The 20,694-nt window shown below is 51.3% G+C and overlaps 9 protein-coding genes across 9 annotated transcripts; 4 read left to right on the top strand and 5 right to left on the bottom strand.

Moving 5' to 3' along the window:
- Positions 1 to 54: 54 nt before the first annotated feature.
- Positions 55 to 1,629, bottom strand: SCP_0904000 (GDP-mannose transporter; the record flags this gene model as incomplete). The annotated part of the gene is made up of 9 exons (XM_027761633.1): positions 55 to 259; positions 315 to 431; positions 487 to 632; positions 685 to 861; positions 915 to 983; positions 1,038 to 1,094; positions 1,157 to 1,354; positions 1,412 to 1,467; positions 1,536 to 1,629. 9 exons carry the CDS (start codon positions 1,627 to 1,629, stop codon positions 55 to 57), a joined length of 1,119 nt encoding a protein of 372 aa, XP_027617434.1.
- A 696-nt stretch (positions 1,630 to 2,325) lies between these two features.
- SCP_0903990 (Sphingolipid C4-hydroxylase SUR2) lies at positions 2,326 to 3,432 on the top strand (the record flags this gene model as incomplete). Its single annotated transcript, XM_027761632.1, has 3 exons — positions 2,326 to 2,843; positions 2,902 to 3,232; positions 3,310 to 3,432. The coding sequence occupies 3 exons, from the start codon at positions 2,326 to 2,328 to the stop codon at positions 3,430 to 3,432; spliced, it is 972 nt and encodes a 323-aa protein (XP_027617433.1).
- A 225-nt stretch (positions 3,433 to 3,657) lies between these two features.
- On the bottom strand, positions 3,658 to 4,975 carry SCP_0903980 (Protein mak16; the record flags this gene model as incomplete). Its single annotated transcript, XM_027761631.1, has 7 exons — positions 3,658 to 3,737; positions 3,794 to 3,941; positions 3,994 to 4,354; positions 4,425 to 4,537; positions 4,590 to 4,693; positions 4,752 to 4,861; positions 4,914 to 4,975. The coding sequence occupies 7 exons, from the start codon at positions 4,973 to 4,975 to the stop codon at positions 3,658 to 3,660; spliced, it is 978 nt and encodes a 325-aa protein (XP_027617432.1).
- A 234-nt stretch (positions 4,976 to 5,209) lies between these two features.
- SCP_0903970 (Protein FMP32, mitochondrial) lies at positions 5,210 to 6,042 on the top strand (the record flags this gene model as incomplete). Its single annotated transcript, XM_027761630.1, has 4 exons — positions 5,210 to 5,491; positions 5,554 to 5,853; positions 5,906 to 5,936; positions 5,993 to 6,042. The coding sequence occupies 4 exons, from the start codon at positions 5,210 to 5,212 to the stop codon at positions 6,040 to 6,042; spliced, it is 663 nt and encodes a 220-aa protein (XP_027617431.1).
- A 191-nt stretch (positions 6,043 to 6,233) lies between these two features.
- On the bottom strand, positions 6,234 to 6,971 carry SCP_0903960 (Guanylate kinase; the record flags this gene model as incomplete). The annotated part of the gene is made up of 3 exons (XM_027761629.1): positions 6,234 to 6,518; positions 6,586 to 6,788; positions 6,848 to 6,971. The coding sequence occupies 3 exons, from the start codon at positions 6,969 to 6,971 to the stop codon at positions 6,234 to 6,236; spliced, it is 612 nt and encodes a 203-aa protein (XP_027617430.1).
- Positions 6,972 to 7,329: 358 nt separating this feature from the next.
- On the top strand, positions 7,330 to 9,127 carry SCP_0903950 (Serine/threonine-protein kinase gad8; the record flags this gene model as incomplete). Its single annotated transcript, XM_027761628.1, has 9 exons — positions 7,330 to 7,356; positions 7,423 to 7,500; positions 7,557 to 7,679; positions 7,740 to 7,836; positions 7,887 to 7,992; positions 8,042 to 8,378; positions 8,483 to 8,623; positions 8,679 to 8,812; positions 8,875 to 9,127. 9 exons carry the CDS (start codon positions 7,330 to 7,332, stop codon positions 9,125 to 9,127), a joined length of 1,296 nt encoding a protein of 431 aa, XP_027617429.1.
- Positions 9,128 to 9,827: 700 nt separating this feature from the next.
- Positions 9,828 to 11,306, bottom strand: SCP_0903940 (UDP-N-acetylglucosamine transporter YEA4; the record flags this gene model as incomplete). The annotated part of the gene is made up of 7 exons (XM_027761627.1): positions 9,828 to 9,992; positions 10,097 to 10,285; positions 10,337 to 10,555; positions 10,607 to 10,671; positions 10,730 to 10,954; positions 11,011 to 11,057; positions 11,113 to 11,306. 7 exons carry the CDS (start codon positions 11,304 to 11,306, stop codon positions 9,828 to 9,830), a joined length of 1,104 nt encoding a protein of 367 aa, XP_027617428.1.
- A 682-nt stretch (positions 11,307 to 11,988) lies between these two features.
- On the bottom strand, positions 11,989 to 15,348 carry SCP_0903930 (GTP-binding protein; the record flags this gene model as incomplete). Its single annotated transcript, XM_027761626.1, has 15 exons — positions 11,989 to 12,645; positions 12,697 to 12,825; positions 12,894 to 13,099; positions 13,149 to 13,391; positions 13,440 to 13,530; positions 13,598 to 13,689; positions 13,743 to 13,752; positions 13,809 to 13,907; positions 13,967 to 14,228; positions 14,281 to 14,510; positions 14,565 to 14,576; positions 14,635 to 14,938; positions 14,991 to 15,018; positions 15,075 to 15,151; positions 15,218 to 15,348. The coding sequence occupies 15 exons, from the start codon at positions 15,346 to 15,348 to the stop codon at positions 11,989 to 11,991; spliced, it is 2,571 nt and encodes an 856-aa protein (XP_027617427.1).
- Positions 15,349 to 17,506: 2,158 nt separating this feature from the next.
- SCP_0903920 (Cell differentiation protein) lies at positions 17,507 to 20,623 on the top strand (the record flags this gene model as incomplete). Its single annotated transcript, XM_027761625.1, has 8 exons — positions 17,507 to 17,659; positions 17,728 to 17,897; positions 17,968 to 18,115; positions 18,171 to 18,610; positions 18,666 to 18,978; positions 19,318 to 20,307; positions 20,361 to 20,522; positions 20,582 to 20,623. 8 exons carry the CDS (start codon positions 17,507 to 17,509, stop codon positions 20,621 to 20,623), a joined length of 2,418 nt encoding a protein of 805 aa, XP_027617426.1.
- Between the last annotated feature and the right edge of the window lie 71 nt (positions 20,624 to 20,694).

Genomic DNA, 20,694 nt, shown 5'->3' with positions numbered 1-20,694 from the left:
ACCAAAGTCCCATGTTCACTATCACACACACCTTGTACCCTGGCCAACCCACGTTTATGTCTTCCGACTCATGGGGATGATGCCTACGCCCTGTTGCGCGACGCTCTCGGCCTTCTTCTGGTTGTTCTTGGCCACGGCGTAGACGAGACCGGCAAAGAAACCAACCCCAACGGCTGAGACTGATCCAAAGGTGACGGCATCACCGAAGAAGATCATTCCAGACGCGGCAACAGGGAGTTTGTTGAGTGCGCCGACCATACTGCAAGGTAGGCAAACGTCAGCGTACGCATGCCGCGCATGCTGCGACTTCTCACCTGTACGTCGTGCTGCTGGTCACTCGTATGCACCACGCGGTCGTATACGAGATGCCGACCGCCGCCGCACCGGAGAAGCCAATAGCAAACAAGAGGAAGGATCTTGTCTCCGCAGGGCTGGTACGCAGGTCAGCACATATGGCTGGATCCGGCAATTGTTATATGAACTGACAAGTTGCGATTCAAATTCTCATATCCCCAGTTTTCCGCGATGAGAGAGAATACCACCAATACGGGGATGGATAGCAGGTTGTTGTAGAACATGGAGTCCCAGTCCGAAAATCCTGCAGCCTTGATCTTGCTGCGCATCGCCAACACCTATTGCAATCATCAGGTACAACAGCTGTAGACGGGGTGATTAACGACGCACGTATGTAGCACTAGTCAAGCAATTGACCAGCATCCAGAAGTAACCAACGTTCAGGTTAGTGACGATCCCCTTCACAGCTGCAAGACGGCCCATGCTAATGCTTTCTGCGACCGCCGGATCGCCTGCGATCAAGGCATCGCTGATATCTGCCCATGCGGCGATGACGGACGAAATAACCTAAAGGCAGATGAAACTCGAGTGTCTAATTTTATAAGGTTCAAGCACGTTACCATCATGATAAATGAGACAAACGTTAGGGCGGTAACGCGCCCGCCAAACCAGATGAGCTCCCCATAGGCCTATGTACCGTAACGTGAAACCCGGCCTCGCAAAAGCAACTCAAGGACACGTACTATGAGAATGATCGTCAGGTTCTTGAAGATCGTGTAGACAGGAATACTGAGATATTGCTAGGAGTAAGTCACCACATCAGTCGTGTAAGAATGACTACTACATTGTTGGCATTACGCACCAGACTCTTGGACCCTGTATATATCACGAGGACGAGGAGGAAACTAATGGGGAACCACATCTTCGCGTCCTTCGTGTCAAACGACCGGAATGAGATGATTCCGAGTTTCTTGACGAACATCACGCATGCAACGCAGACAGTGGACTGAATGCATAGAAGCAGAAAATTCATGTTGAATTGCCGCCCTGACACGACGAACTATTATGCTCGTACTTTAGCATATGGCGCAAGCAAGAGCCTTACTGAAAGACAAACTTTGTTCACGACAGTCATGATAATTGATGCGAGACAGTAGCATACGATTGGTGGCACTAAGTGTTTGCGCAGCGCATTCGTTTCGTAACCTGTAAGATAACGTGCAGACGTTCATGCGACCGACCTGCAGACACCGAACTGGAAGGTTCCCTTCCGGCTCCTGGACCAGTGGCCAAATACTTTTTGATCTCGACTACATCTTCTTCTTCTTCCTTCATGATAGAGGAACTGCTGCTGGATGCCATACTTCAACCAGCCTCAGGAGTCTGTGCTCGGATGACGGTCTGGGGGATACGCCAGTACGAAGGGGTGATTACGACAAAATAGTAGATAAACACAGTTGAACGGCAAAGGAATGGAAGGAGGAGTTGAGAGGCGAGTGGCAACCCGAACTGTGCTGGCGGACGGTATGAATCTGGTGGCGGGATGAACAGAACAGAAAATACTGCCAAGTTAGTTCCGGAAACGCACGTGACTTCTACATCTCAAAGGTGTCTTTCTGCCACAAAATTGGAGCAAAATATAAGAGATCCACAACTGGCGTTGATCGCTAGCATTTCCCATGGAGACACAGCGAGCAACTGTAACTTAGGATGGGGAATCACTGTCGTTATCTTATCAGATAGCGGGTCATCCTCCAGGCCCTTACAGGCTTCAATTTTTCAATCCTCAGCATGAGCTTTCGATATTTTCTGCTAGTTTCACCTGGCCTGGGACTTTCGAGGCACGATAACGATCACGTGTAATATTATGTACGGGGGTTGCACTCGTCTCGCAACATTATTTAGTGGTCGTTCCGAACACCGACTTTGACAGCTCCCCAATCTCTGCTCGTCCCACCAGCACGCAATCGCAGTATTTATATTCTCGCAGTTGCCTTTGTGCTGCGTTATACCCCACCACGTCCTGTCAAGATGAACGCCAGTGATGCTGCTGCCGTCTTCAGTTCCGTCCAGCTGCGTTACCTCTCGACCACAGCACCCCTGTACTATACCCCCAGGCCCGCCATCTTCTCCTGGCTGCCAGACCATTATCTCTCTCTCGCGGCCCCTGTCGTTGTTTATTGGATCTCGTCTCTCTTCTTCCACTGCCTTGATATCTCCGGCTGGAAATATCTTGAAAAGTACCGCATCCATGAGTCCGCCGAAGTCAAGGCAAAAAATCTTGTCACTCGTACTCAGGTCATTCTTGCCGTCATCCTCCAGCACATCATTCAAACTGCCATGGGATACTTTTGGATGGAGGAGAAAGCGTCAGGTGCTGGCGTAGACCACCTCGGTGCAATGGCGAACCTAGCTTCATCGCTGTTGCATGCATTGCAGTGGGTATTTGGTGAGACGACAGGTGGTAGAATCCTGGAGACGCAAGGCGCTGTGTCGATCTACACCTTATATTGGTGGACAATCCCGGCAGTGAGGTTCCTCTTTGCCATGTATGTTCCTTTCGGGCACATCTCCGCCACCTTTCTTTCGCTGATGATCATTCCTCAGGTTCATAATTGATACTTGGCAGTATTTCCTCCATCGCACGATGCATATGAACACCTTCCTCTATAAGCGGTTCCATTCGGTTCATCACAGACTTTATGTCCCATATGCCTTCGGGGCGCTCTATAACCACCCCCTCGAGGGTTTCCTTCTCGACACCCTCGGCGCCGTCTTTGCCGAATCGTTGGCAGGAATGTCAACGAGAGAGGCAATATTGCTGTTCTGCGTGTCGACGTTGAAGACCGTGGACGACCATTGCGGGTATAGCCTACCCTGGGACGTGCTTCAATTCTTCAGCAGTAATACTGCGGACTACCATGATATTCACCATCAAGTGCGTATACAATTCAATCATTTGTCGGCAGCGTTTTCATTTTGGAGCTTCTTTGCTCACACGTTTGGACTTTACAGATCATTGGTATAAAGTCCAACTTCGCGCAGCCGTTCTTCATCCATTGGGATGTTCTCCTTGGTACACGCATGACGCGGAAGGACATGGAGCTGCGCCGCCAGAAGCAGAAGAAAGCTCAATAATTTGCGGAACTTACTGGATGTGTTTTACAGCTTTCATCTCAGCATTGTATTGAATACTCTACCGTTATGCGCTTAATCGCCCCTCACACTCAATTGCTACTTAGATAAATTGTGGTGCTGATATGTAGTGCCAGCCATCAAAATGCTTTGGACCTCGAAGCAGAAAGGTAGTGGTGAATAATGCTGAGAGATGGTATCGGAGACAGTGACAGAAGGGTAAGTAAGCTACCAGTTGGCCAATGCCTCTTTCGTGAGAGGGACAGTCTCCATTTCGTGCTCGTATTCAACCTCGACCCTTGGACCACCTGCATACAGCGGTCAACATCGTGATGCTCGGCAAAGACGAATTGGTTCAACTCACGTCTTGCTTTTTTCTCTGGCTTTTTTCGTGGCGGTTTGTGAGGCACAGCCTTCCGCTTCCCAAGGGTGGTTTTTCCTGTCTGTTCTTCGCCCTCCACTTCTTCGTCCACGTCCCCTTCTTCGCTATCTTCGTCTTCGTCCTCTTCCGACTGCATACTGAATCAGTGAACCCACTAAATGTGTAGAAATAACTGGACGTACCGCTGCATCCTCCAAATCGCTCAGCCCATCCTCCTCCCCGCTCAAGTCGCTCACGAACTCACGCTCGCCCCACCCCTCCTCTTCTTCCTCTTCCTCGTCTGTCTCATCATCTACCATGTCTAGCTCTTCCTCACCCTCTTTCTCTTTCTCTTTCTCTTTTTCCACTCCGCGCTCGCGATCGAGTACCGCCGCCCACACGGCCTCATTCACGTTCAAAGGCGCATCCCCATATGCCTTCGATTTGAGTCGCTCAATGAGCTCTGCCTCGATCGAGCGTTCGAGACGTGCCGCGGAGAGCGCTTTACGTTCGCGCACGGCTTCTCGTCGATCCAATTTTTTCTTCACTCCAACCAGCTTCGGTCTGCGAGACGACGCGCAGAGATGGAGGGTGAGCTGAATACATGTTCCGGTGTGCGAGAGGAAAGACATACTGTTGGCGTAGCCGCAGACGGCGCATCTTGATGAGATACTGCGTAACTTTTGTCACACGTTGCTTGCACTTGTGTATTGTGAAGTTTGGCCAGTGTATGAGCTCTGAGTCAATCTGTTTCTGGAGTGAGATTGCAGGAAGGCAGACGCGACCAGGTGAAACTCGCCTGCTCCAGAGCTTTTGAGTAGTTGTTCGAAAGCTTGATGCGCTCCCACATGTGTGCAGGGGTATGTGCACGCTCGATTGTCTTGACGTATAGGTACAACACCCCTTGAAGAGAAGATGTGAGAAGCGGTATGCGAGATGACCGAGAGGTATGCGAACACACCCTCCTTCTCGCGAACCGTCGCATATCGTGAGTTCGCGAGTGGGCAGCTCTGCCTGCTGCAAAACCCTGTGACATTATATTCGTTCCTGCAGAAGTTCTGTGTCGCTGTCCTGTCCAAGCTCGAAATTAGCCTCGACCACGGTAATGGGGATCACGACTGACTTGACTTTGTATGAGCAGAACTGTTGATTGATGACGGACCATATCACGTCGTCGCTTTGCATTGCGACTAATATTGTGCAAAGATAAATGACTGGTGAATAAGAGCGCGTTGAAGATCTATCTGAAAATCCGGCATTCGAGCTCTGATTGGCTCCTTCGTTGTTTCGCACGGTCACGATCCCGCGCTGCTCCTTGCGACAAGCTTCGCTCACTCTAAAACTCTAACAAGCACCTTTCTGCTGCTCCTCTCTTATTTACAGTACTTGGAGACGGTTTAAGATTTATATTCTTTAGCGATGTTCCGTCGAGTTTCGCGCCGAATGTACGACATTCCGCTCAGCGGTACGCGCCCTGCCAACAGACTACCCTCACGCAAGCACCCACATCCACGACATTTCCGCTGCACTACGCGCCGTCTGGACTTCCACTTCGACACTCATCACTTTGTGCAGCGGCTGGTACACGAAGGGCTCAACCGTGAGCAGGCGGAGGGCGTCGTGGACGCCATGGCCGGGGTCATCGATGAGAGCATACGGAACATGACAAGCAACATGGTGACCAAGGCCGACCAGGAGAAGGTGCGTGCCCAGCACCTGTCGGCACCCCCACCGTAATGCTCATCATGTGTCGTGCCGTGCAGCACCACTACACCCAACAGGTCGACTTCGCGCAGCTCAAGTCCGAGCTACAGCTGATGGAGAAGAACGAGCTCGCAATGATCAAGGCAGAGAACGATCGCCTTGTGACGGATATTGAGAAGCTGAAGCAACGCCTCCGCGAGGAGATCACACGCACACAAGCTGGCGTTCGTCTTGACCTCAACCTCGAGAAGGGCAGGATGCGGGAGGAGAACAGCAAACAGGAACTCAAGATCAAGGAGGTGGACACCCGGATAGAGCAGGAAATTGCTGCGCTCCGGACTTCCATACAGGCCTCAAAGGTGAGCGCGTATTGGATCCGGAAGGGACCTGAACTAAACCTTTCGCGTGTAGGCTACGACCTTGCAGTATCTTGTCGGCTTCGGTGCGAGCTTTATGGGTTTGTTCCTCAGCTCATCCTCTGACTTGGCTATGTTTCAGTCACTGGTTGCTCTGCGCTACTGATGGCCTACCTGCGGTTCCGTGTCTGACCGCGCTTATCTTTGATCACACGTCTATACCCTCCATCACAGTTTGGAGCCATAGTTTGGTAAGGGCATCGTTGTCACCGATTGTTCAGGGCCTTCAGGGCACCATCACGCTCTTTCCGTCGGTCTAGATGTATTCGATACAATCTTGTATTCTGACAGCGCTAATCCACAGGACTGACATATCTACTGAACTAATCATCTAGCGGGGGAAGGGTGTCGCTGGCGATCTCCTCTCCTAGTGCGACACGCTTCAGCAAATCGCATGCCCTTTCGAGATCGTCGTTCACGATGACAACATTATGGGCTCCCTCCTTTGCGTACTCGATCTCCTTCAGTGCGGTGGCAAGGCGTTTCGACGTGGAAGCTTCCGTTTCCGTACCCCGCGTCTGCAGGCGTGCTCGAAGGGCTGCCAGTGTCGGGGGCGAAATGAAGAGATAGACTGGGTCCAAATTGGTCTGTTTTATTTGACGAACACCCTAAATACGAACACACGCATTTCGACGTCGGGACACGCAGACCGGCAAACGCGGCAGGCGGACACACCTGCGCCTCAATGTCGAGGATGCACCGCCGCCCGGCCTGCGACACCTCGCGCACTGCATTGAAACTGGTAGCATAGAAGTTACCAGAGAACTCCGCATGCTCGATGAACGCGCCCTGCTTGAGCAGTTCCTGGAACTTGTCGCGTGAGACGAAGTAGTACTGCTTTCCTTCGGTTTCTCCTGGCCGTGGAGGCCGAGTTGTGTCTATAAAGTCGCGTCGGGTCGGAAGGTTGATCGTTACAGTACGTGGTAACGACGCTCACGAGAGACGCTGAAGCCAAACTTGTCCGGGTACTGTGCGAAGAGTCGCTGGAGGAGAGTGCTTTTGCCTACGCCGGATGGACCAGAGATGACAAGGGGACGAAGGACGTCCTTTGCGGAAGACATTCTCAGAGCAGCGGAACGGAAAAAGAGAGAAAGGGTGCGCCGCATATATTTTTGGGCGGCAGTGGGTGCGTAATGTAAGTCTCGAAAAGGGAATTCGACGGGGATAAATGATTTTGCGATGGATGTATCTGTAAATTGACGGGAAATGATGGGCGTTCTCGCTACGGCTAATGCGCTCGCTTGTGACCGCTCTGGGTGTTCCTCCTTTTGCTCCCACAGACCTTATCCTTTTACTCGACTGCTCTTAACCTCTCAGCAGTCCTGGCGATCCCACTCCTCCGGCGACTCCCCTTCTTTTAGTATCTTCTTCGTCTACTCTTTGCCTCTTCAACCTGTAAACGAGTGATCACGACTTACCATGGGTGTTGTATGCTGCCGTCCTCAGGTGTGCCCATTTTTACCCGCAGCGGTGTCGTCCAGACCCTATACTCGCTGATTCTACTGACTGCAGCCCATTGACTTTGACGGAGAGGTCAACTTATTCCATTTCGTTCTCCTGAGATGTGTCGGCAAAGGCGCCTTCGGCAAGGTTGGACCGAGTCTTACTGTGCGCTGCGTGTGCCTCAAATATTTTGAGTGCATTAGGTCCGCGTCGTACAACACAAGCAGAGTCGTGAGCTGTATGCTCTCAAGTACATCAACAAGTCCAAATGCGTCAAGATGAAAGCAGTAGCAAATGTCATCCAGGAACGACGGCTGCTCGAGGAAGTGCGTACTTTATGTCTCTGTAGCAACCTCGGCTCATGAGGATATAAACTGTGTACGAAGATCGACCATCCCTTCGTGGTGAATTTGCGCTACGCTTTCCAGGATGATGAAAATTGCTTCTTTGTACTGGATCTCATGCTCGGTGGCGATTTGAGATGTACGTAGTGTTTCATGGTGTCAGTACATCCCCTGACTTTTTGAGAACAGTTCATCTGGAAAGAATGGGGTCGTTACCCGAGGAAGTTGTTCGGTTCTATGTGGCCGAGCTGTCGTCTGCCCTTGCATATTTGCATGATCACCGTATCATACACCGGTTCGTACTATGCCTCATTGTAGTGCCCTAACCTAACCGCATTATAAAGAGACCTTAAGCCTGACAACATTCTCCTGGACGAGCAGGGCCACGCACACTTAACGGACTTCAACATCGCAGTTCATTATTCCGAACGTCGACCACTGACAGGGGTGGCAGGGTCCATGGCGTACATGGCACCGGAGATACTTGCCAAGCGTGGCTACACATACACCATCGATTGGTGGTCCTTGGGCATCTGCGCGTACGAGCTCATTTTTGGACGCCGGCCGTTCAGAGGGAAGACGAATGGTGACCTGACACACAGCATCTGCAAAGATCATGTGCGGTTCCCTGACGATGCTGACACGAAGTGCAGTAAAGTTGGGATGCAGGCGTTGCGAGCTGTGAGTACAATTTCCGTTTCACGTGTGTGTTCCGGCGAGGGGAAGCGGCGTTCTGTGGCTTCCGGTTTCTCGTATCGCGCAAGCCTATCTAACTGCTTGCACAGTTTTTGGATCGAGATCCGTCGAGGCGGCTGGGTTGGAAACCTACTGAAGGCTCTGCGGAAATCCAGAGACACCCATGGTTCCAGGACATTGACTGGGACACACTGGACGACAAGCAGCAGATATCGCCATTCGTTCCTGACGTGCGTAACCGAAATTTCCTTGTCTTGGGTTTGGGGACTGATGACTTGTTGTCAGTCAAAGAAGGCGAACTTCGATGCTTCGCATGAGTTGGAGGAGCTCTTGCTCGAGGATAATCCGCTCAAGGCTAAGCACCGAAAAGCACAAGACATCAACAACCTCAGCGTGGAGATGCGGCAAATGGAGGAACAGTACGTCTCAAATTTCCCTACGTAAATATAGCATTTCTCACACTTTTTTCATGTCGTGGTAGATTTAATTCGTATGATTTCAAGAAGATGCAGCGCCGTTCATATTACCCACAAAACTCGCAACTTGTCTCGACGGTGACATCATCCACAAGCCGTTCACGCCCAGTGACACCGATGACGATTGGGAATGAAACCGCTACTGATGGCTATGTTCCCAACACAAAGCTGCGGGGTTCAGATGAGGGCGCCATCGTGGAGTCATCCGCACCGAGCTCTCCAGTACAGATGACCGATTTCAGCGAGAAGCAACATTGAACCTGGTCGAGTACGTTCACGGACCTCAGTTCAGTACATGCTCGTCGCGACATGATTGGTCTTCGTACCGGGCTCCTCGCTACGCCATGATCGGACTGCCTCGCGACCGAGCCAGGATGATGATCTGCTGTGAACCTGTATACTGTCTTGCATATCCCTCCCATTTGCCTCTGCCATGTTGTCTCGTGCCTCTCCGACGCACCATGATTCTCCTGCCTTATGCCCCGTCACGTTCTCTTTCCATCTTGATGTTTGACATACACTTGTCATCATCCCACACTGATAACCCCTGGCCATCCCTCTACATTATTCAGTAGTTAACTGACCGCCAGGTACACCCGAGTTACCCTACCTCCCGTCCTTCGGGCGGCCTGTAATACCCCCGCCTTGTCTTCGTCGATTGTCCGGACCATTCGGCAGACACCCACTCTCATCGACTGCGCTCGCACTCGCGTCTCTCAGATTTTTGGTATCTCAGCTTTTTTGATTTATCATACGCGGTCCATATATCCCCGTTCTCTAGGATCTAATCTCTCGTTTTGTAGATAAATAGGAAGGGTTCTGTGGATAGGTTGCTGAAACCGGTCTATATACCAGAAATATGAGAACGCAAGCGCAGATCAAGCAACGCTCGGGTGTTGTTAATTAATTACTCGAGCCGTTCTATGCGCGTTTCCACAAGCGACCAGCGGAATACGGGTCAGCTGGTGCTCACGACGGTATAGAGCAGGGATCCTAGGAAGACCATGCCGGCGCCTGCACCGAGCTGCGCATTCCAGCCGCTGCCGAACCACCAGACGCTGAAGCAGAGGCTGAGAGCCTTGCGCGCGGTGAGCGCAAGGTTGGTTGTCACGGAAGTCACCCGCTAGAAGGGCAGACATGAGGTGGGAGAAACAAACAAAGAAGCGGGGCAACGGATGTTTCCTTCCGTCAGCCTGCTTCACGCGGAAGAAGTGACAGGGAACTCACTGAGGTCAGCTGGTTGACACCAGACACGCAGACGAGCTGTGTGAATAGATTCGCCATGAGGACAAGGTAAGGCGTGGCGGAGGCGAGGATGGATGCAGGTGTTAGAGAGGCCGGTGCAGTCGACAGCGTCTGATACCCATACTTGACATCGGGGATGAGGAACAAGAAGATAGGTAGAGAGAGGGAATGCTTGTCCGGACATAATCAGCATATATCTACACGATCGAGTGGAGTAATCACTGTGTAGAATACGCCCTCCTGCCAGCAGGGGCCATACTGTTTGTAGGTCTTTTCTTGCAGTAGGCCGAGCGCGCCGGTTAGGAAAAGCGAGATGACGAGCATGCATACGCCCAGTGAATATTTGCTAAATCCTGACGCTGACCCGCCAGAACTTGCAGTGGTAGATGGTCGCGAGAGGGTAGCAGTAATGACACCGACAGATACAAAAGCAACGGCAGCCTGAATTTGAGTCGATGAGAGTGCATGTGTTGAGAGAATAAAATGGCTCACAATTTGAGGGACAGAGTAGCGTTTCCTGAGGAATAGATAGCCAAAAACCATGGAGATGGCTAATCCTGTCGAACGGCAAGATTCATGCACATCACATGTAACTTGGATGAAGATATTACCTACCGGCCGAGCGGAAGACGATCTGGACAGTGAGGGGAACATGGTATGCGAATGCCCAATTATTAAGCAGTGAACTTGACGTGAGAAGGAGAACTTGTGCAACCCATTTACGTAGAGGAACGCGTCGTGGTTTGAGATGCGGAAAGGGAGAGTTGGCGGGCCATGTGAGGAAGGATGGCAATGAATGCAAGGTTATAAAACACATCTGAGAGAATGTGAGAGCAGTTCCTGTGTCATCACGGAGGACATGAACGTTTAGTTTTTAACAACTGGAACAGACTTGCCTAACCGTGCGTCAATCTTGAGCAGATGCTCGTATGACCAAACATTTCTGCCCTTTAGTAAGCTTCCGTCGGGGTGAGTTTATTGAGAGGGTTCAAACGTACGCGCAACAGCCTCCAAATACTAGGCTTAAAACAAATGGAAGATCTATTATGGATCCCACTATAGCTTTTGAGACTGTGCCATTACCCTCTTGCGGTGCCTTGGGCTGCCTGCGAGTGGGCATCTGCACACCAGTATTTGTGCTACTCAACCGGGAGCCATGGCGGTGGCCTATGCCTCTGTTTTTCACGGCCATGGTCTATCGATTCGATGTAGTGTGTGCGTTGGTGATGTGGGAGGGTTGTATGTCGCAGCAGACGCTAGAGGTGTGGCTGCTCGCAACATGATCGACGATATTAGACGCGCGCCACGTCCGGAAAACGCGCTCACGTGCTGGTCCCTTTCTGTACTGTGTGCCATGCACCGTTCCTGCTGTCGAAGAGTTACCAGCAGCATTGAACCCAGTGGTGAATACTTGAATGCGTGTATCTCACCGCTCTTGCATGAAGGACATCCATTCGAAGACCGTAGGTTGGTGGAAATTGCAGCCACGAAATATCACTACTTCGAAGACAGGCCTTCAGTGAAGAAGCTGCCTTTCTCATGGCCCGAAATCATTCGTCACCCCGTAAAGATGAAGGTGTGCTACGATAGAGATACATGGTTTCTCTGAATGCATGACAATGCAAGCACACAAATATCTTCATACATGCATTGTAAAGGTACATCAAAGGCCGAAAGTCAAGAATACAAGAACCCCAACTACGTATATATATACGCAACACATTGAAGATACCAGACGTGGTCTAGAAGTACAATTCACGATACCATCATTCGCCAGAGAAGGAAGAAATAGCCCAGGGTGCACAAGATGCCTTGCAGAGATATGTGCCACCTCTCGGCCATTGCTCTGAGGGCTACTGCTCCGGACCACGAATTTAGATGGTGCCCACCTGCGCCACGAAGTCCTGCCATGTGCTCTGCATGGTCGCTTCCGGAGACCATGATCTGAGATCGCTGTCCGTAGGATTTGGAGACGGCACGGAAGGCATGAACGCTTCTCCAACGCTCGCAACCCCGTAGTCGAACACGGGAAAGTACTGAGGAAATGCTGGCGTCATGCCTTCCATCTGCAGCATGCTCGGCCCAGCTTGGGGGGCATACCCATTCGGATCAGACATGAGGGAGGTGCTGATGGGCGGGAGATCGTGGCTTTGCTGCCCGTACGGCGACTGAGAGAAGTCCTGCGGAGAATGCTGAGACATTGACGGCCCAGCGGTCTGGGATGGCATGGGCGAGGGAATGAATGTGCGCAAATACTGCAGCACGTAAGGGTGTATGTGCTGATCTTCAGCCTCCCTGAGCGGTAACGGTACAACGGGGTTCAGTGAGGTCGGCGATCGGTCGATTATCTGCGGCGACATGGACTTCTCCTTCGATGCCACCAAGCGTGTCCTTCCTCCGAGGATATTCAGCTCATCATTGTCATTGGCAGGTGTCGTCGGTTCAGAGAGTGATCCCGCACGAGATGGAGGGGTATTGCGGTATGCAGACAAACTTGCATGTGCCTTCTCTCTCAGGTTCAGCATGATAGCCTATTGACTTATTAGGCAATGTCAACGTGCTGTCAGGAAGACGGAGCATACCAGTACTTTCTCTGCACGGAAATAGTGTGCTGTCTTTGCAAACAGGTCACACGCACCATCGAGCTGGGCGAGTGCTGACGGCGCCAAACTCATGGATGGACACCGAGTGACGATCGATCCGAGTATTATCTAGAAAATCGGCTTTAGAACAGATTCAAACACACCCAGTGTGCTGAGCCAGAAAGCAGTCCACTAACCGAGCAAGAGAACAGATGTGTCCATAGGAACCACATCCTCTCAGTCAATTCCTTCAGTTGAGAATGAATATTTCGCACTAAGGCGACAAGCGACCCAGCGCTCCGGTAGGCCGCAATGAACGAACTACCATAAGGACTATCCAGGGGATCTCGCGGATGATCACTGATCGCACGGGCAAAGAAGCCCCGATGCATGTACAACAGATCTGTGTAGATTATCAGCACCCAGCATGAAATCACTCACAACCTACTTACGGGATTCTCTGATCGCGAGGACTGTGTGCCGCTGCAGAATCAGGGGAACGCTATCCTGAAAGGAGCTCATGGTGCCCTCAGTAGCTCCAAAACCCGCAATCTGAAGCAGCTGTGGTACGGGATATGATCGCAGTCTACGGTCGAGTTGCAATACCATGCTATACGTGGGCATCTTGGCGCCGAAGGCTTGGTCGTATACGGTATTCATGCACTCCGAAATAAACCTGTGCTTCCACCAGTGGACTTGAAAGAGTTCAGAAACAGGAGTGCATGTCACAAAAATTCACGTACATGTCTGTTCATTACGAGGATCCTCTGCCTGAGGCTTCTTGCAATCTACATGGGCCAGCGAGAACGAGGGTGGTCGCCCCAGAGTAAAGGACTAGAGGTCGTTAATATGGAATCAGCTACATACGGTATTAAATACCCGGAGACACTGACACACACACCTGAAGAAGATCGTAGGAATAGAGCTCCCAGAAGAGTTCCCGACGACGTTGGATTTCAGTCGGTTCCACCTTCCAACGTCCTGCATCACGATCTGTACATCATTAGGTACCAAAGCATCGAATACGAAAAGCGGAAGAGACACACGAAGACCCATCTGTAAGAGAAAATTCGTAAGCTCTCGAACAGAACAACCTGATCACACTGGCTTACGCTAACTCCCAATTTTACCGTAAGACCCATGAAGGCCCATCTAGAGCCGACCCCAGTACCATGTCGCTCACTGAGGAAAAGATAAAAGGCCATAAGGTACTGTCATGCGTTGCAGCGCCAATCAGTAACCCATTCGACACTTGACTATCATCACGTACCAATGCTTGAACTGCGCTGAGTGTTGGTTCTTCGAAAATCGCACTCTGGAACAACGCGGCACGAGCCAATTGATGATACTTCTCTGCCTCGATGTTATAGGCAGGCTTGCTTAAATCCATCAAACTACCGATAGCCAAGACCATGAATATAAGAGCCAATTGATGAGAGAGCAATGGATCGTCCATCTGTTGGGCGGCATCAGGATCGTAGAACGGTTGAAAGGCTTGCTCGTTGAATTGCGCCTCCGTAATGGGGTTGTACCTGAAGAAACAAAGTCAAAACACCAAAGTCGCTGAAAAATGTAACAGCCTACATCCAAGCAGCATGGCGGAAGTAAATCGAGCGAAGCTCAGCTGCTTCATGGGCTTGTGGAAGACACCAGGAAAGAGTGTGCAGCCGCTGGATTCGGTCCAACTCGGCATCAAATATTGGCAGTATGTTGGGTGCCACAGGGAACAGGCCGCTGAGGGCTAGGACTTCCGGCGGTAATAACCTACGGAGATTTTCAAGTCGATCGTCCTTTTCTGCTTCGCTTGATTCGTTCTGAGATACCAGCCATGAGAAACGAAGGAATTGATATCAACGTAAGAGACGGACCGTCAGATAATACTAAGTCGCAGCAGCGTAAGTTTGCTGTCAAAGATCGGTAAATCATATGGAGACTTACCCAGGAGCTCGTTGCCTGACCAAAGTAATTTGTGCGGCCGGTATCGCTGATAGCCAATGAGCCGAACGAGTCTACCACGTCTGCGTTTGGGTCGTCAGTAAGTAGATTGCCATTTGTGGTCGAAGTCGATAGGCCATCTCTCTGTATGGGAGCCTTAATGCGCAATAGCTCATCTGAAAGCAGAGGGTGCGCGTCGCAAGATTGAAGGGAGTGAGATGACCGTAGCCCATCTTCCAATTCCCTCACGCGGTTGGAGAGTAGCGCAATTTTCTCATGCAGGTCCTGGGTGGATGCTAGGACAAACCTTGCGCTTACAGTGTGAGAGCTAACCGTTGATGCGAGGACAGCGTACTCACCGGTTGCCCTTCCCGGTAGTCAAGGAGCCTTTGCAAGGAGATGTAGGGGAATTGTTGCAGAAGAAGCTGGTCGCAAGGACTCACCATCAGGACATATTGCAGAGCAGCCTCGCTTCAAGCATGATCCGCAGGGAATTTGACGATCGCAACGAAGTTTCAATCTAGATGGGCGAAGATCAGGGTGTCAACGCAAGGCGCGGTTGCAACTCTTTCGCAGTTCACATCACCTTCGACATTCCGCGCAAGATAGACGAGTAGCCCCGCGCTTGCGCTTCTTCTGCACGCCAGCGGGAGTGTTCCCGTTAGTAGGTGGGTCTATCTGCGGCAGACGATTAGGAATCGGGGGGAGGGAGGACATGGTGGATGGTGGAGTGGAGAAGGGCGGGGTCGTGCAGCATTGTGAGATATATAAAGCGTCTTCGATGGTACCCAAGTTGACAACACGGCAGATGCGGTATTCGGCAACTCGCGATCGAGATCCCTGAACTTTGTCCTCGTCCTCCACTTTCCAGCGCCTCCCGGTCCCTTCCAAAGTTCCTCACATCCCCGATGCACTTCTGAGCACTCGAGCGTACTATTTATTGTAGTGCTGTTTTGCTATCCAGGTGATATCTATCCATCGTCCCGTACTTCCCGAAATGCTTCGGCTGCCGATTCGATACGGTCTCAAACTTTTTGTGCATTCGGAGAGAGCGAAGCTGTTCGCCAGACGGATATACTGTCAGCCTTCGAGGACATCCGAATCCAACAATGTGTGCAGTCAGAACCACCCGCCCACGTCCTCGCATTGACTTTTACTGCCCAGTCCTATTATTGACAGTACTGCCTTAGAACTACAGGTGGCTGGCTGGCTCTGAAGCTGCAGGCCTGACTTCTGACAGCAATCCAACTTGGCAAAACGCCTTGCTGAAACCTTACGTGTCCTTGAATGGACACCATAGTACCGAATGACTCAAGTCGTCCACGCGGTCTGAGGACAGGGAACCACACCCAGCACAGCGCTGTAGCTATTTAGGCAACATGAAGTTCACTTATTACGTTTAGGTATCGCCATCAAGAGGTGTCGACCGACGAGGCTGCGCAATTCGAGCGCTCCCATTCTTCTAGTGGGTACTTTGATTGATTCAGATTGCCCCTCCCACTGGTGTTCTGTTCGAGCTGCGGGGAAAGCCACTCTTCCACTCTTCCACTGCGCCTGCCTGTGGCCGGGGTGCCCAGACTCGACGACGTTAAAGGGATCATCGATCACAGCAATCGGAGATGCGGCTCCGTACTGGGTGGGAATAATCCTCTCCAGTGTTCTCTCCGCTTGCTGTGAAAAGGGCACTGATAGGCACGAGCATGTGGTAGAAATTCACTTTCTCCACTTATACAAGGCGGACTATATAAGTCTACGAGCGGTGAGGGATAGTGCGTCATAGATCCAAGTGTCGGAGATAGAGAGGTCTTCCCTCGAAAAGTTTCCGCTGGTCTCGACTGTTATCTCATCACACCCTACCACCGCAGATAACGTGTCTGGGGCAGTTTGATAGAGGCCTCCTACCTCGCACTTAGCCATCAATAGCTACTCGAGAAGCCTCGCAGCTTCTTTAATAACGTGGCTGCCTATTTCATCCCAATCACATCCTTGCACTGGGCGCGACTTTTGTTTTATCTGCCCCACGAGAACGCTTGGTGCAGTTTTGGCCTCTCGAAACTCTGAAAGATATTTTGAGAGGGCACCTATCTGGAGAATCCCTAGATTCAGCTGCCTTGAATGAAAGTATTGAGATATCGCGCTGCCAAAGTGTGAGCCACTTCCCGACACACTGTAATATTTCTGTCGATTTCTGTATGACTACTGGGTACTTTTAGTACTCATTCGGTGGCCTACATGTTGAGGGTAGTGCAATCTTCGACGAAGGTGGATGTTCGGAAAGCTGCCTAATCTGGAAGAACCCATGGTCCGTCGCTTATGCCCAGATCAAACTGCCCCAGACGCGTTATTTGCGGTGGTACTTAGGATGTCGCAGAAGAGTCTGACCTAAGTAGACCCATCTCACATGGTCACAGCGTTGTACACCACCAAATGTTGTCACACTTGTACGTCCCGAGTTGAAAAAACTGTCTCGATCATATATTATCAGAAACTGTGTTCTGGATAATTTTTGAATGCGGTGCTGTGGAAGGTGTAGATAGACATTCTGTGCTATTCTGACAATCCAGATCACGTGAAGCGGTCTTAGTTATTTGTTGCTATTTGTTCGCAATGCATTTTTTGAGTGTGCGATCCATCCTGCCCTCATACTATTCCTTACACCAAGGTCGAAGTTTCTGTCCACCGGGTAGGTTTTAGGCTTCCAGTTGTATAGAATGATGATTTCTAGATGACGAGTCTGAACGGTCTCGATGAGGTTTCCTCTTCGTTGCTTTCATTGACGAATTTATACACAAATTATACCATTCATGCTTTACTGATTACCCATCTGCGTCTTTATCCTGCAATTTTGGAATAGTTGCTGATCTCTCCTCTTTAGATGTCTCCGAAGACTGAAGAGTATTGGTCAGATTCAGACGAGGAGGCGGGGTCTGACGTTGAGACCGCCGTGCAACTGGGAATCCCGGACGGTCTGGTAGCTTCGTCTGCGGACCTCCTCGATGTCAATGTATCTCGGATAGGGGGCCATCCTGTACGGTTGATCCTTCGTCCGACCATGTACTATTCTTACATTGAATTGAACGCGTTGCCAAATGTTAGACCTTCCTTACGTCGCCAGAGCCGCCGTTCGCGTCTGCGCTTTGCAAGAATTGCTCGAAACCCATGGAGCTCCTTGTGGAGGTCTGGTGTCCTCTTGAGGGCAGTCCAAATGACAGGGTATTATACATTTGGGGTTGTGCCAGTGGGGCATGCCAGCGAAAGGAGGGGAGGTGAGTATGTGTCCGTATCCTCCTTGCGTCTCTGCGTGAGGATGCCGATTGAATCCAAGTGCTTCCACAGCGTCAGGGCCTGGCGAGGTTTGAGACACAATCAGAAGTACGCCGATAAACTGTCTAAGAAGCTGGCCAAGCAGAGATTGAAGGAAGAAGAGGCACAAATCGCTGAAGAAGCTGCCCGACAGAAAACCCTCAAGGCGAATCCATTCTCAGTTAGTCTGTTAACTGTTATGTCTCGTGAATGGTTGACTAACGTTGAATCTCAAGTTGAAGACAGTCGGTTCCTCAAACCCTTTCGCTCTCGGTGCTCAGGTTTTCGGCAATGCACCTTTGGAGCCAATAAAGTCTGATGACCATCAAGTGCTAGATTCTGAGCGCCAGGATGATGATGAGAATGGGCCTCAGAGCAACGAAGATGATGACGACGACGAGTTGGTAGAGCGCTTGGCGGCTGCAACATTGTCCAACTCCGAATGGGCCTCCGCGCCGGCATACGCACCGTTGTATCTTTCCACCGTGTCGGAGTACTTGCCGCCGGCACCTAAATCAAAACTGTCTTCCGGAGCCAACATAGACGAGGATGACGAAGAAAGGAGGAAGAAGGATACCGGTTGGGCTCTGGAAGGCTACGAAAATTCCATGGAGGTCGATCATGCCTTCGAACGCTTTACCAAGCGAATTTCTTATGAGGGAGAGCAGTGCTTGAGGTTCGTCGTCTCGTGAATATCGCAACACATACTTTCTGACCAATGATCTTCACAGATATGAACTGGGTGGCACGCCTCTACCTTTCTCCAGCGACGAAGTTTTTAATTCACTGTTTCCTGCACCGTCCTCTCCGTACATCTCGGTTACAAACAGAGAGTTCGCGGTGGTGCCTGCGCTCAAACGGACGTACAACCCGTCTGCGCTGCCGCATTGTCCTCACTGCAAATCCAAGCGGGTGTTCGAGTGTCAACTGATGCCTAATTTGATCAGCGTTCTGAAGCGGGGGAACGATGCAGAAAGCGGGAAGAAGCAAACAGATGAAGAGCGGAGGCAGGAAGTGCTCAGGGAACTGAAGGGCGGGCATAGGGTGGGAATGGAGTGGGGGACGTGCATGGTCTTTTCGTGCGAGAACGACTGCTCTATCGAACAAAAGGGATGCTGGAGAGAGGAGGTCGTACTTGTGCAGTGGGACGAATAGACTGACGTTAATTGTAGCGTCAGATCTTATCTTATCTTATCGTGAACAATGGTGTACACCGCCGTGCCCGACTCGACAGCAACAGTAGCGATGAACAATGATCTGGCTGAGGCTCTCAACTCCCGTCAGCGATACCCCCCACCGCACACACTACTACCTCCAAGGCCCACTCTTTTTATTTCTCTTTAATCCTTAATCTTCTACGCAATGCCTCTTGCTGTGCCGCAGAAATTGCGCTCCAAATTGGCCGTCAAATTCAAGTTCTTCCCAAAGCATACTCGCACAGCCCCGCGCAGGATTACGATACCTGAGGAGGACGAAGGCCATCTTGATGTTCCACCCCCGCCTCCGCCGAAGGACCGTCGCAGCTGGGAGGACATGTACTGTGCCTTCGAGTTATCCGAGGCAACTGAGTTTGCGCGATCGCCGTCTTCCGATTCGTCTAGAGCTTCGGAATCTGCAGAGGTCGGAGGCGAGTATCTTCGGCGGATATTCCTTGCGCGGCGACAAACGCAAGTACAATCTAATCTATCACCACAGAGGCGTAACGCCTCGTTGCCTCCACCCCCTGGCACGCATCCACCACCATCCATGCAGTCTGTGTCCCCGCGCATTCCACCCTCCAGGATCCCGCAACGCTCGCCTCGACGACAGCGCGCGGCATCGACCCCAGACGAAGTTGAACTTCACCGGAGAGAGGCTATTCGCATCAGGGAGAGAGAAGAACAGCAGGCGAGGATGGAAGAGGCCCAGCGCCAAGCCCGGCTCAAACAGGAAAAGGAAGAGATCTTGCGCAGATATATGGAGGAGGAGCGGCAGCGCAAGGCTGCTCTGGAAGAAGAGCTGCGGCGGGCCGCAGACCAGCGTAGGAAGAAGGAGGCAATTGAGCGTGAAGCGGATGAGCTTAAGCGGATGATCGCGACGGAAAGGAGGCGGGTGGAAAGGGAGAAGAGGATCCAGGAAACCCTGAAGCTACAAGCATGGAGGAAAGAACAGGAAAAGCGAGCCAAGGAGACCACTGGAAAGCGGGAAGAGCTCCGGCGGCGCCTCTTCCAAGAGAGGCGAGATTTAGCCTCGCGTTTGAAGGACGCTGCTGGAGCGCAGAGCAAGGTTTTCTTGTCAGGCTGGGTCACAGTCCAAGCGGAAGAGTCCGCGGCGTGGAAACGACGATACTACCAGCTGAACGACAGGGCCCTTCTTCTCTTCAAGAATCCGGAGGTATGTTTCGTCTTCGTTCTGTTGACCCTTTGAAGCTGAAGTCATGTAACCAGGAAACTACTCAGTCGTCAGACACAGTAAGGCTGTCCGACATACAGCATATTAAAGAATGGCACGAGGGGTTCGAAGAATTAGAAGGGATTCCCCATTCCTTCGCTGTGGAGTTCCACGACGGACGTTCCTGGTCCCTTTTCGCAGATTCCTCTCTGGATAAGGTCAGGTTCAAGCCTTGGTGTCGATGTCTCGTTAACTGACGAACATATTCATTCGATAGGAATATCTTCTGGCGCTTCTCAGCCAGCAGATGGCTGAATAAGTCCTATGCTACTTATACCTCTTCTATGGACCATACCCCTACCCATGTCTTGTTCCTCACTGGATGTATCT

Source organism: Sparassis crispa (genome assembly GCF_003851025.1).
Source record: "Sparassis crispa DNA, contig_000008F, whole genome shotgun sequence".
NCBI lineage: Eukaryota > Fungi > Basidiomycota > Agaricomycetes > Polyporales > Sparassidaceae > Sparassis > Sparassis crispa.
Note: the sequence above shows the minus strand (reverse complement) of the source record. Positions and strands in the feature narration are given on the sequence as shown.